Source organism: Formica exsecta, unplaced genomic scaffold (assembly GCF_003651465.1).
Source record: "Formica exsecta isolate Colony F162 unplaced genomic scaffold, ASM365146v1 scaffold182, whole genome shotgun sequence".
Lineage (NCBI taxonomy): Eukaryota > Metazoa > Arthropoda > Insecta > Hymenoptera > Formicidae > Formica > Formica exsecta.
In genome coordinates this window covers 213,314-227,983 of record NW_021849132.1, presented here as the reverse complement: position 1 = coordinate 227,983, position 14,670 = coordinate 213,314, and the positions used below count along the sequence as shown (strand labels likewise).

General features: G+C 37.6%; 1 protein-coding gene across 2 annotated transcripts in view; it reads right to left on the bottom strand.

The window, feature by feature from the left end:
- The window catches only part of LOC115233699, a 213,366-nt gene that overhangs the window by 51,860 nt on the left and 146,836 nt on the right, over window positions 1-14,670 (bottom strand). For both annotated transcript variants that reach the window (XM_029804263.1, XM_029804264.1), the window contains one exon: window positions 42-113. In XM_029804263.1, coding sequence (XP_029660123.1) covers window positions 42-113 — 72 coding nt within the window. The remainder of the gene's footprint in view (window positions 1-41; window positions 114-14,670) is intronic.

Here is a 14,670-nt window from a genome sequence, read left to right as displayed (position 1 = left end):
TCATTATTCTATCGACTGATTTTATCGAAAAGGACACTCACCTTCGTACATTTGCGCGTATTGTGGAAATCCAGCAGCTCTCAACCATTTGCAAGCCTCTTGCGCTTCGATTTCTGAAAGAGATTACAAAATTATAAATTAGCATTAAAAATGATATACGCAAGTAAACAAGATAAATTTTTCGTTGGTTAGAGACTTACTAATATAGAAACATTTACACAAATCGACGTAATATTCGCGAAATATTGATCAAGTTGGGAGAAAAGGCGTGGAGAATATAAACGAGGTTCTGTGATCACAGAAAAATCTCTGGAACGATAAGAGGCGCATCCTGGAAAGTCGGTCGCCCCGCTGAGACGAGTAGGACGGGAATTCATAATCGAGAACTGGGCGCGATCGCGTATCCGCAGGGCGATAAAACATGGGTAACCATCAGTATCGATATCGTCGCGGCGGATTTATCGATTCCCTTACCAGCGGGTAGCCTCCTCGCGAATGAACGGCCAACGTCTTTATTTTCCGCCTCCAAGTCGGAGTATCTCACCTGCGGCGCGCCGATAGTTGAATCGCGATGCACCTTTTAGTTCGCTCTTCGATTAATCTACGACTCTTAAAGCGCTATTAGTCGCGCGCAGGCCGTTGTATTTCATGTATCAAATGTATTGCGCATTTCAACGTACAGTTTGAAAACCTACAGTTTGAAAATTTATGTTTTCTTATTAAAAATTATGCCGGTTAAAATTTTTGTGTTAAATATTTAACATATTTATGTGTTAATTTAACAAATTGCTATTGTGTTAATTGAACTCAAATGTTAAATTATTAAAACAACTAAAAACAGTGTGAAAATAATACACATAGTGCACATATTTTAATATGTTCCATATTATTAGTGACAAGATTTATTAAAATTTACAGAAAAAAATGTTGATTTTATTCTATAATATAAATATATATAATATAATATAAATAAGAGTGACTACACACACAGACTGTCAATAACAATTTTTCAAAATTCATTTTTAAGTTAATATTTTTTAAATTTTATCATTAAAAATGTGTTAATTTTACATAAAATTTATTTCAAATTACTATAAAGTTTGCATTCATTTTGTGTTGAAATATCAACAAAGTATCACCACATATTTAACATACCCATATTATGTTAAATTAATACAAAAATTTATGTGCACCGTTTGGGACTTGCGATATATGTAAAATTTAAGCCAAATTTTTCAACTGTGTATATATAATAGAAACCGCTGCTATTTTTTTTCGTCATTGAAACATTTTCTCTTCTGAATTATATGCAGTAAGATCCAAAGTTTTTAAATGCTTCAAATTTGGATACCTGCATACATTTAAACATTTACCACAGCAATTGGCTCGTTCACTCAATGAGTGCATTCTGAGTGCAACGCGACGACATGGCATTATTGTGATGCTCGTTGAAGAGAGAAAAAAAAAGGATAAAACTGAGCTACGAGAAGTCACGCGAGGTCGACGACACGAATTTACGTAAGTAGCTACGCGTTCATGTATGTATTCATGTACATATTCACGTATGCCACTTATAGACATGCAAATGAACCGTCTCGCTCTTAAGTGCCCACCAATTGCATTCGGAACTCAAGTTGCATGAAAAGGATGCTTAGGATGCTCGGTCGCGCTTTACAAACATATATAATAATGTTAATTCCATTAATAACGAAATTCGTACAAGTTATTACATTTTAGAGATTTAGAAGAGATTATCGATAAGAGCCATGAGAGTAAATAATTATTATAAACAAACAAATAAGTTCGAGGATAAACAATTCGTCTCTCTTTCAGGATAGAAATTTCAATGCGCGGAGGAAAGACGCATAATCGTGACAAAAATAAGTGGGTGTTTATGCGGTGCTCGTATGGAAAAAAATAGCAAACGAGAAATATACGGCAGAAATGTAATCCAAAGAGCGAATATAAAAATTCGCGAGAACGAGGAGGATGCGAGCGAACACGGAGAACAAGACGACGAGGAAGCGGATGAGGAAGAGGAGTTCGCCTTCACTGCCGAGGAGATCGTTACGGCAACTAACGCAGCCGCACTCTGCGGACGCGTGGGCGAATTATAATGAGATAAAGTATCTGTATAAACGTTAAAAATATTCCTTCTGCGCGCGCGCGCGCGAGCACACACACATACTGTGACGGCTGGACGGCGAATAATAATGCGCAGAATCGATGCTATTCGTGAGAACAAGTGAAAATGACATGTGTACATTAATAGCTCGCATTTTAATACGCAAAATTGACGGATTTAAATGTCAAAAAGTTTCAAATGTTTCATTATTTATATCTCGCAATATCAAAATATAAATTCAATTTCCCACACGTTACAAACACGATCAAATGTAACTTGCATCGATTCTCACATTTCTATTATTACAAAATAATCGTTCAGATTGTTTACCCGTCTTTATATCATCAAAATATGAACTCGTCAAAGTACCGGTACCGATTTGAGTGGGCTTTAGTAACTGCTTAAAATGGCGAGTTGGAAATCATTAAGGGAGTCGCTGTAGCCGCTGGGCTGCTGGAGCGAAGCAATTAACAGGCTAATTGGAGAGTTTCTAAATTCGAGTGGTTTTCGGTGCGGAAACCGATTGGCCGTGCAACAACAGTTAGAAGGTACAGCCTACAGTGGCAAGCACGAGGAAGGGCTTTTATCTCGCGTGCAAGCGACACACCTACGTGCCGCCTTTATGAAGAACATAGCTGGAAGTTAAAAGCAACGACCTACCGCAAAGTTGCATACAAGACTTATCTCTAGTATGATAGATCCTCGTCGCGTGGCCTCGTGAAGGGTACAAGCGAAATGAGTAAGGAGAGGTGTATGTTGGAAGTTATTAACGCCGCAAAGAGACGAAAGGGGCGCGAAACTTCAATCTCTCGTAACAATCTTAATCATATATAGTTTAATTTAAATATTTACTTCATAACTCTCTCTCTTCTCTCAATTACATTCGCTGAATAGAATAGAGAGTATTTTTATTCTCTCACGTTTCGTTAGATCAGCGATGTTCCTTTATAAAAAACAGGGACGTATATATGAAAATGTGATTACGGCGACGTATGCAAATATGATAACATGCGCAATGCCGATATTGATCTCGTTGCAATCGGTAGTTTTAGTTACTAGCCGTGGGCTTTTATCGATCTTCGCAGGGTAAACATTAATTAAATGGCCCATGTCGCGGTGAGACAGTTTGTTCGACAGCTCGTTGCTCGTTACCGTGTGTGCGCGGTGCCCATTTTTTTCGGATTAAAAACATCCTCACGGACCGTTGATTAATGTGGAACGTCGCACGTCAGGACGATGCCATCGTTCGATTTCGAAATATCGGCTGATATTCACTTTTTGTAACTCCCAATCGATCCAGTTTGCACGCTTCCCGAGCGGATTAAACGCGCAGTATAAATGGCAAAGTTCCAATTAAACTAATCCTTCTCTGTCCGATATTATTTTTATCTCTGGATGCAACTTTGTCTCCAATGCATGCCATAAAATCTCCGAATCTCAAGTCATGCATGTCAATTTTTTTTTCAATATAACTCTCAATCAAAGTCTTACCAATATATAAAAGTAAAAAAAAAATATACGGAATTAATAATTAATACTTCAATATAACGATCGTACATTACCAATTTTTAACGACTTCGATGTTTTAGTAATAAAATATTTCAATATTTTGGACGCTTAAATGTTTCAATATCAAATGAATTCCGGATCAATCTTTCAGTCCGCTCGGCCGTGGTCAAATTAAGATTCGAGACAAAATTTATGTATCGATTTTGACGTCAGGATCAAAGTGGGTCAAGCATTAGAAGAAGCCTGAAGTGGGGCTGAGACGTAAAAAGTGTCAGGAGCTTTTTGCGACAGATCGAAGTCGAAGGACATTTTCGTAAAAGCGTATCGCGTCCGTGTCCCACAATCCCAAAATGTGTGATTGTTCATGGATTCAGGTCAAGTGTATGCATCCGAAAAATATTCTTTCCCGATCGGTCGTGACGTAGTGTTTTTCGCGTAGGCATGGTCAGGTAAAGCTTGTATTTCCGTCTGAAATTCCGCAATATAAATATACCGACGAGTCATTGCCCAACAATTACTAATCGGGGATAGCTCTTCGGAACAACGATATTAAATTTTTTATTCATTTCGAGGAAAAGAACATCAACGCGGAAGTTAAACAGAGAGGAAACAGGCTCGCAACTTCTTATCCCCGATTTTATCCGATATAATCGGGAACGAAAGTATATATTGCGACATCGCGAAATAAAACTTCACTCTTTCCGAGCAGCAAACGTAAAAACGGAAATAATGAAGAGCAGCACAAATAAGAACTTTAATATATTACATTTTTTCTTTGCGAAAACGCAACGCGTTACAGAAGAGATGAATTCGTAATTTTATTCTATTCATTGACTCAATCTTATTCAGTCAATAACTAATCAAAATAATTAATTGTTTCTTAGAATAAAATTTTCATCGGTTTACGTCATAACATCCCACGTGCATTCTTCCGAGAACGTACTTGTTCCATTCAGATAGTTTATTGTAACAAATCGAATTCTTAAGCGAGTTTATTGATCGTACAAGCAACATCGTCGTACATCTATCGTCAATCAAATGCGATAAATCGAGTAGCATACCATTGGAGTGGGTCACGGTCCTGCAAATATGTCATTGTTTTCGCATATCATATCTAGTGGCGGCCTGGCGCCAAAGATAATTTCTGCTCGGTGGGCAGAGCATAGACAAGCACTATATGCAAATATTGTGAAACTACATGTTCCTCGAACATAGTTTATTTCCATTATTATGCAAGCGTCGAAATCGTCAATGAATCACGCGCTGGAATTTAATCCGGAAAAGTCATGTAGTGCATCTGAAACGGAGTTCAAAGAATATCTTCAGTATCATATCCTGGTACTGAATTAGGCATCTCACAAATATAAATGAACAATAAACAAATGAAATAAATGTATTCATTGCAAGTTAAATCAACTTTCTGTAGTTGTTTTAATGTTTATTAATGTTTCCTGATATTAAGCTGTGCTTATTACAATCTTATTACAATTCTATGTTAGTCAATTCTTTCCTCGTTCAAGGAAAGTATGCATTTATTTGTCATTCTTGACAAGCGCGAATTATTCATAGAAAGGAAAGGAGAATGTATGAATATGTTGCTTGTCACAACTATGTGTAAATTATATATTGTGCTAATCGACATTCCATTTCGTTTCGCGATTTGCGCTCGCCAAATTAGGATAATATTAACGCTGATTTTCACAGTTTTGCACATATACGGCTGGTACCACTCCTATATTACGTAATGATCTCTATCCGTGTTGGCCGCTGAAATATTTCTCGCAATTCGTCCCCGTTACTCGACAACTCAACCTTTGTTCAGTGATATACGGCAACGTTGTGCCCCGCATTTACGATCTTTCATTGCATAAACATTTGTCTAATGAGTGCCGTGCGTTAGCGATCGTAAAAGCAATTGAAATTCTTACATTCATTCAGTAATTTTCAGCCGCTCAAAAGTGTTGACCCTTGTGAAAATACTGTGAGAATGTTTGGCTTTAGCGTTTTAAGTTAATTATTAAATATAAATACAAATATTTAAATATCTCTCCTTATTTACTAATATTTCAAATTGCACAATTAAGAATAAAAAGACATACTATGTTAAAAAAAAAATATATGTTGTGTTATAAAAAATTAAAAATTTAAAGTTTTTGATATTAGCATTTTATAAGCACAACTGGCATGGAAACGTCATTGCACGACGAAAAAACGTTATATCGGTGTGCGTCACCGCTTCTTGCGTAGAAGCGAATTTCTTTCGCGTTAAAGGAGCGGTAGAGATGTCCTCTAAAGTGCGTCGTAGTTCAGCAAATGGGGATCAGCGGGGTGTAAAATGCGATGCCGCATGCTGCGACGGTACAGCACGTTGTCACATTGACAGAATCTGAGAGAAGGGTCGACAAAGAGGACCCGGGGTCCTTCTTCGCGTCGATTTGGGACTCACGGAACCGGTTGGCCGCTTTGCATAGGATCCTCCTTCGTGATTTGCAAAGCGTAGTCTTGCTAAGATTCTTTCTAAGGAAACGAATGTGCGTCGATAATCATCAAGCGATACGTCATTCAGAAACTAGTAATGGAAGAAGCTAAATCTCGTGCAAAATATTAAGATTATTATTCCTCCCTCTTTGAGGAACTAGTACTTGAGAGTATTAGTACTTTAATAATAATTAAAAAATGTATATCATATTATAATAATATACTCGTAATTATTATCGTTATCATTTATTAAACGTTATTTTATGTTTATTTTATCTTCCCTTTCTCTCTCTCTCTCTCTCTCTTTCTATTATTATTCTTTGTTAACTATTATTTCGCAAGAAACTTGCCGTATTTTTCCGCAAAAATTATATTTCTTGACAATATTTATAATCTGAAAGATACTTTTGTATTTCTCTCGTTGACAAGGATACACCACGCTGATGCGAACGAAACCCACTATCATATTTCGAGAGCAACCTTAACAATAACCAGCCTGCTTCGCGGTCAAACACCGGCCAACTTCGCATTTCGTTTAGGTAGGAAGATAAATCTACACGGACAAGCGGCGGGGGAGGAGATACAGTCCGGTTCACGAAGGGAAATAAGAGGGGGAAGGAAGGAAAAGAAAAATAAAAGAGAAGATTGAGCCACGCCTTCGTCCAGGCCGACTGAGGATCTTCCACCGGGAAAAAGCGACAGAAATAAAAGAAAACAGGAAACTTCTCTGTGAAAACATACGCGCGACTTGTCTCTTTTGCATAGAATAATATTTGATGTGCGCGGTTACATTTCTTTCTACACATGACTTTCGCGTTAATTAAAACGACTACCTTTTAACCTAACCTTCCGTCGTTTCCTTCATTAACAACGGCAGAGAATACGACCACCACGTCTTACGGGACGCACCTTGCGGCCGTAAGTCCCCGCAGAACGACACCGACTGGCCCAAGCTCAGCGGTTAACTACCGTGTGCGAACGGACCGTATCATTTGCGGGGCTAAAATGATGCGTTTTTGCGGGCGATGAAATCCATTATCGGGACGCGTGGGAGTAGTAGGTGATGATTTACATCCCGCAAGAAATAAATTAATGCGTATTGCGCGAAAATTCTATATGCAAATGATTTAAATGTCCGTGCGTGTCGTCTCGATTCTTTTCCAAATTTTCTTTGCCTTTTATGTTTTTTCTTGTCTCGCATAAAAATCAGAGACAAGCTTTCTCTTAAAGAGTGTTTCGGAAAGTTTCACTTTTATGGGAATTAAAATTAAAAAATAAGAGAAAATATTTGAATGAGGATTTTTAGGCTTCTATGATTTGTTGAGAAATTGCTTAAAAATATTCTTTTTATTTTCTTGTGAACTAAGAAGAATTAAGAATATTAATCGGCAATTGTTGCATCATTTCATAAATCATTAATACCGTTCTTTAGTAATTACATATTTACATATATTATAAATATGTATCTTATATGATGAAAATGATCGTAAAATTTATAATACGTCAAAGAGAATACACTTTCATACTTGAGGTTCTAAATCACAACCGTAACGATATATTCTCACGGAAATAATTCAACTCGAGCATTGGAGAGATCGAAGAATCGCAGATTCACAGATTTCTCTATTACGGGATCGTAGATTGTTTATAAGATAAAATTTCTGCCGCGGTCCTTCGCGTGACCGTTGCCACAGTTGGATTAACTGTCACGCGCGCGTGTCCGCATCTGCGGATCGGAGGGATCGGATACGACGGAGAGAAGGCGCGATCACGCGAGAATGGCAAGGGGGCGAAGTTCTGGGACAGAGAACGTGGCGGCGGTCATTAACTGGTAATAGCTCGGGACACGGGACGGCCTAACCTATCTCAACCTAAACCGGTAGAGAACGAAACTGTAGGTGGTGAGAACGTGCCCGTCGAGATTATTTCGTTTTAACGAGATATCCGTGCAAAGTGTATTTACACTGGCGATCTGTCAGGCGTCTGTTATCGATTCGTTATCGCCGCACTCGTATCTCCCTAGAATTCAACGAGTTCGGCCAACAATTATCATCAACACAATTATCCGAGAAAGCAAAATTACCAATTTCCTTTTTGTGCTTTCATACATAGTACGAAAAGATTTATTTATCCCACCGCTCTCTGTAGCTGCATATCTTTCTCTTTCTATCGAAATAAAATATTTAAAAAGTTCTTATGATCAAACTTGATATCTTTACTTTAGCACGAGGGATAAAGAGTTAAATGTACAAAGATTTAGTTGTATATGCGATGAATCATTATTAATATTTATCATCATATATAATTCCTCTCTTATTTTTCTAATACGAGTTGATTTATATATCGTGGGCTGTCAAGATATATTTTCAAAGAAAGAGAGTCACATACACATATCAACGAGATTCGAAAAGCTTTGCTTTACCTATTTTATATATATTATTGCGAAAATCACAAGCGCGAATAATCCGGGAAAATTTACAGAGAGAGCGCAAAGAGCTCTTCCTGTATCATTGCATGGTACAATTTTTTGCTCGTAGCTCTTGAACTCTGACATTTTAAACGTTATCGCTCGTCGTGAGTGTGCATACACCGCTTTAACAATCTCTTCTCGAGAAAGCTTTATTGAGAGCTTGCAATGGCGCGCACGAAAAGCGTGAATAACGAGAAACTCGAAAATTGTTGCTGTGACACGATCGCATTCATTAGTTAATTCGCGCAATAAATTTAAAACAGTTTTTCTCATTTGTTTTCAACCAAAAAAATAATTGATGGAAAAATAATAATAAATTATTATCAGTCCTAAAAATCTTTTAATTACAAGCCATATTAAAGAATTATCTAAAAAGCAGCTTTCAATATCATTAGCAGTTTTTATATATCGTTCTTAACTTCTTTAAAAAATTGTCTGAGAGAAAGATTCGTATGTACGTACAATCGTAAAAGCACTATTTTATATATTTATAATCATATTTATTTAAAATTGCATCAAGTAATAATTTTCATATTTTCATTCTTAAATTCGTAGATAAAGAATAATCAATCCTACCGAGAGATAAAAGGATGAAAAATTATAGAGACTGATTATTCAAGATGATTATTACGATGCAGTGCGCACCCTTTTTTCTCTCAAAAATCCAGTGAAAAACTCACACAGTATCATTAGTTACGCTCGCGATAGAGGCGTAATAAAACTTTCACGAGAAGGTATAAGATAAATAATCCCCCGGTGTAAAAATAAAACGTTACCGTATCGGATGATTCCTAATTGCCGACCAACGAGATAATCATTCGAGTTGTCCCCAGACCGGCGAAAGCCACGATTTATTATTCAAGCCTATCATATCGCGCGTATTTTTTGTCGTTCGGCGAAACGAAAACGTTTAATTGAATATCGCCGTATTCAACGAGCCCTAATAGCCAGCCGATAAAGTAAACTCACACATAGTTTTATTATATTTGAAAGTTTTCTGATAATTTTTTAACATTTTGTGCTTCATATATCTTTCTAATTCAACCTCTCAGATTAAAATTCTATAAAAGTGAAATCCGTTTTAAATTGAATAATAGAAAAATAAGACTATTCTCTGTCTAAAAGTTCGTTTTATGAAATTATCTAAATTGTGAACTCGATAGTCATTAGTATATCAATATTTTTATTAATAACAAATTTATAAGAGAGACGTTTTATTTCTATGTGTGTAAAATACGTACCATTGTAGGGGGGTTAAATATCGCAACTCAAAATACCTATGATAGTTCCCGATGTCTGATTTATTCGAATCGAAAGCACGCTATTAACTTAACGCGTGCTTCTCGTTTCTTACGCCTAGCTGCGCGTGTACACACAGGACACGAAGGCGTGTATTTACACATGCGCGTGTTACACGCCGGTGCATATCTCATTTGAATATGCGTACACGCAACTCGATACACGCCGCGTGATACACGCCAAGTTCGTTTACTAATGAACTGTATTATTCGCGATATATAGCCGCGATGAATTTGCATTAACATGGCTTTTATTGCAATTAATTAAATCGGCTTTTAGACGCGTCCGCAAACGAACCCGATTCTTTTCTGCGAGTGGTCGATCTCGCGATCGACTACTCGATCTCGTCGCCGCGACAATAAACTTAAGCCTGATAAATGTAGGTAGTTCGATGCTTAAAGATCGCGAATGACTTGCATCATCTAGTGTCGAGATGTAATATGAATATTATTCAACATATATCGGAGAGGCTCGCTCGGATCTTGGTGCCGACTCGAATTTCATGTTCTGGAACGCAGTCCGTAAATTGTGTCTATCCAGCACCTCTCGCTGGGAATTATAAACCCATATCATTTAGTTATGACTAGGTAAATTCCAATAGAGGTTTTCTATCGTCTATATCTTTCTTATCTGATAGTGCATAGAGCGTATCTTAGGTTCATTATCTCTGTCCTCTTATAAAAACGCACCGCAACACAAACTGCAGAAAAATATGACAAGGCTAATAACGTTTGTTTGTCGTTATAAACGCCGATAGATTAAGAACATTAATTAATATCGAGATGCTTGATAAAATAAACAATAGATAAATATCGATAATAAAAATTTTTTTAAATAGTATCGTGAAAAACTTAGTTCAAAATTCTATGACACAAAAAAGAGAATTTATTCGATCGAGACGGAACAATGTGCCGTTGGCGTTTGTCATCGCGCATACTTTATTACGTACAAATCGACTGTCGATGAGGCGCTAATGACTCACGCGTGTAACCGGTGCGAAAAACGCGCCGCACGAGCACGTCGCGTGTGCGAGAGTGCGGGATTGATTTACGAGAAGTCAGGTCGATAATTAGAGGCTAACGGTGCTCGCCGTCGGCGGACTTCTTTTTCCAGTTCGTTGTCGAGTCTCGAACGTGTCACGGCAATCTCGCGGCGCCTCTTGACACGAGAGCCGGCATGTCGTCGATACCGCGATCTAAATTGGCGTAAATCGCAAGTGACGGGCGCGCAGAGGCGAGAAGTATAAGCAATGACTTATGGCGGTAAGAAATTACGAATCTCACTTCTTGAGCAGTCAGTCTGTATAAATTCTTCAATCTGTTTCGAGAGCAAACAAGAAAAGAAAAAGAAATGTACAAAAATTTTATATATATAGGACATCTACTCAAATCTTGTAAAACAATTCCCTAAAAATTTCCTTATTTTCCGGGATATTCTTGTTTTCAAAATTTCAGGTAAAGAAAATATTTTCAAGATTTTTTGATACAACTTCTTAAAATAAATTTTTCTGATGCATGCGTTTTCAAGTGTTAAATTTATAAATATATTTTTCACTTACATATAACATTTTAATTTTTTTATCACTAAAAATTATAATAAAGAATATGTACTGCATGTATTCAATATTTTATTAAAACATTGAATGTATATAAATAGAGATAAATATATATTTATGATATATTTATATAATATATTTCAAGCATAATTCACTTGGCTTGCCGACTATTTATGATATGAGAGCAAAATTATCAAGAAGAGAATTTTTAAGAAGATTCCCAGAGTCCCAATAAAATTCCATGAGAATTCCCTGATTTTTCCAGAGATACAGAAAAAATACTTGAAAATTCATGTTTCATATTTTTCCAAGAAGTAGACATCCCGTATATATTTACATATATACACACACTCGGTGTTATATTAATCTTATTTTTCGAAAAATAATTATGCGTAATTGAATTTTCCTCTAACAGTTTAACATCTCTTTCACGAATGCCGCTGTGGCAGAGAAGAAGACAAGAATCGAGAATATACAAATCGCAGCAATTGTAAATCCTTCTGGACAGGCAGCATTTCCGGCAAATCGTATCTCGTTGCAAGCTTGCCGCAAATTTGTCGATCGATGTCCGACGCGACGTCGCATTTTCCCGCTGACAATGATTAATTTCTCGCCGATCTTCAAGCGATACGACGACCGGGCTATTCCGTTACTTGGCCGCGAGGCAAGGGAGCGTGAAATCGTTCTCGGTTGCCGAACTCGCGTCAAACTTAATCGATCATCGAGAAGCGATGTACTATGCGCGGCACGATCGACCGGGAGAGAAAGTCTCGAATACGCGAATACCAACAGAGAGCGACGAAATTCCTCTTACAGCGGAAAAGAATGGAACGCGACCTTTTTCGAGTCACCCGATAGATTTAAGAATCTATTGCGCGTTGAATCGGAAATTCGCAAATAAACACATTTTGATTATAATAATTATATTCGCATAAGACATGAAAATAGATATATATAAATATTGAAAGGTTAACAGCCTTATTTTAAACAACAAATTATTTGGAAGAAATTTCGAGTGTCTTGCTTGAACGCGGCTGGTCCTTACACAGTAAAGGATTTAAGAGTTTCTCTCGGAAATTGTGTCGCCCCACGTGTGGCAAGGGGTTAAATCGTTTGCGAAACCGGTTCGCGCAACAATAATAATTAGCTTACGCGGACCTGCGCATAATCACCATCTTTACGCCCATAATAATACTTTTGCCGCGTATCCGCGTAGTCCTAATTATTATCGCGACGGTAACGACCAAAACTCTCTCGAGCGAGAGCCAAACTGTAATTTGCCTTCGCTTCATGGATTGTATTATGCATTACATGTACATGTAACGCCGTTCTTTTTTCGCCGGTTAAAAGAGAAGGAAAGAGAGAGGGAGGGAGGGAGAGAGAGAGGAGCACTTAGAACTCTCCTGGCGGGCGATAACGCGGGTATCCACGAATAATGGAGTTTCTCCAGGACGATGTTGCGAAATAATAATACGGAGAAACCCAGTGGATGCATCTGCAAGATGCGTTTATCCGCGGCTATTGAATATACGCGCGAGTAAAAAGTTACGCGAGTGTGAGAATCGTTTGGGTCTCGTCGATGACCGATTATTTATTAGCCATAACGTGTTAACATTGTACACAATGATCTACAATTCTTTCGTTGCTAATTCCTTGCATTCGTATATGTCGAGATACAATATCGAATAATTTATTTAGGATCTAAACCGCGGAGAAAATAATTCTTATATATTTTATTATAAAAATAATTATTATAATATAAATTATTATATTATAAAATAACATGTATAAGGAAGACTCTTCAAGAATATGCAATTGTATAAAAATAAACACTCTTTTTCTCTTTATATATCATGAACAAAAATTATATAATAAACTTAATTTAGATTTGGCAACTCGTAAGTTTGGCGCGGGCTATTGATTGTCTTCAGTTGCGAGAAAGAATATGCTCACGGATTATGTACAAGCGTATACACAATGCTTATATGCGTTTGTATGCGAGGGTCTGCATGCTTTTATGAATACCGTGGGAAGAGAAACATAATAATGGCTGCCAGATACACACAGGCTCACGTGCCGTCACCACCCTTCCTCGCTTGTGTTCCGCTCGTTTTGGGCTGGTCGGGCAAAAAAATTCGTGGAGCGCGGGCCCTCTCGTTCCTTCTTTCCTCCTAACTCTCGTCCCTCCGCATTCCCACCCTTCGCCCTTTATCCTCACCGCGTATACTTCTACATGGCTTTCGTGACTCGACTCCGAAATAATCCACTCGCGCGGCACCGACAGATCTCCGGGGGTGGTCCTGCCGATTATATCACAGGATTATGAATAAAAAGATAGAGCGACGAATTTCGACGGAATTCATATAAAGTATCGTGAAAAAAAAAACATGACTGATCCTTATCGTTCTTAATCCTCACTTATAGAATTTAATATCTAATATATTTTAATGTAATATATATATATAGGTATATACATATATACACACACACATACCTACTCTCTTTTTGTTAATAATAGATATTTATTAATATGAAGTAACTTCAATATATATTGAAATAAACATTTATAATTAACCATTATTATTTAATATTAATCAATAATGTTAATTAATCGTTAATATTATTACGATTAAATATGGATTATAGGTTTATTTTGGAACAGTGCAGAGGCGTATGCGCATTAAAACTGATTGTTTCATATTAAATTCTGCAATTTAAATTTTGCTCTTGGCAAATTTGCGCACAGATTTCCGCAGTTAACGAACGCAGCTGGGTGATTTAATATAATTATCAAGATCGACGGAGATCCATCTATCGTTGGATGGATGGGCATCGCCCGTTATAATAACGACTGTACATTAAGTGGCCGCGGATAGGGGATCGTCAAATTGGGGCGAGCCTCCGATAATGTCGATGAACGGTCCTCCGGAAACGCTTGCCGGATTTTACAGTCTAAATCCTTCGCGTCGGGATAGCCGACGCCGAGAAAGTAATTCCCAGAATCGTTAGTTACGATTCAAAGCCCGTCGCGGCGAACCCTGACGCTCTTACGTCTTGCACTTCCGCCAAGAACGGCGTTCCGTTCTGGAACTCTGGAACTGGAGCACGCAAAGCGCACGCTTCTTTCTTCGCTCCACGCATTTTCCGGATTTCGCTATGCGGAAAACACGCGTACAAATGGAAAAGAGAAAATAATATCTCTCTAGGATGCGCTAATATTGCAGACACGCACAG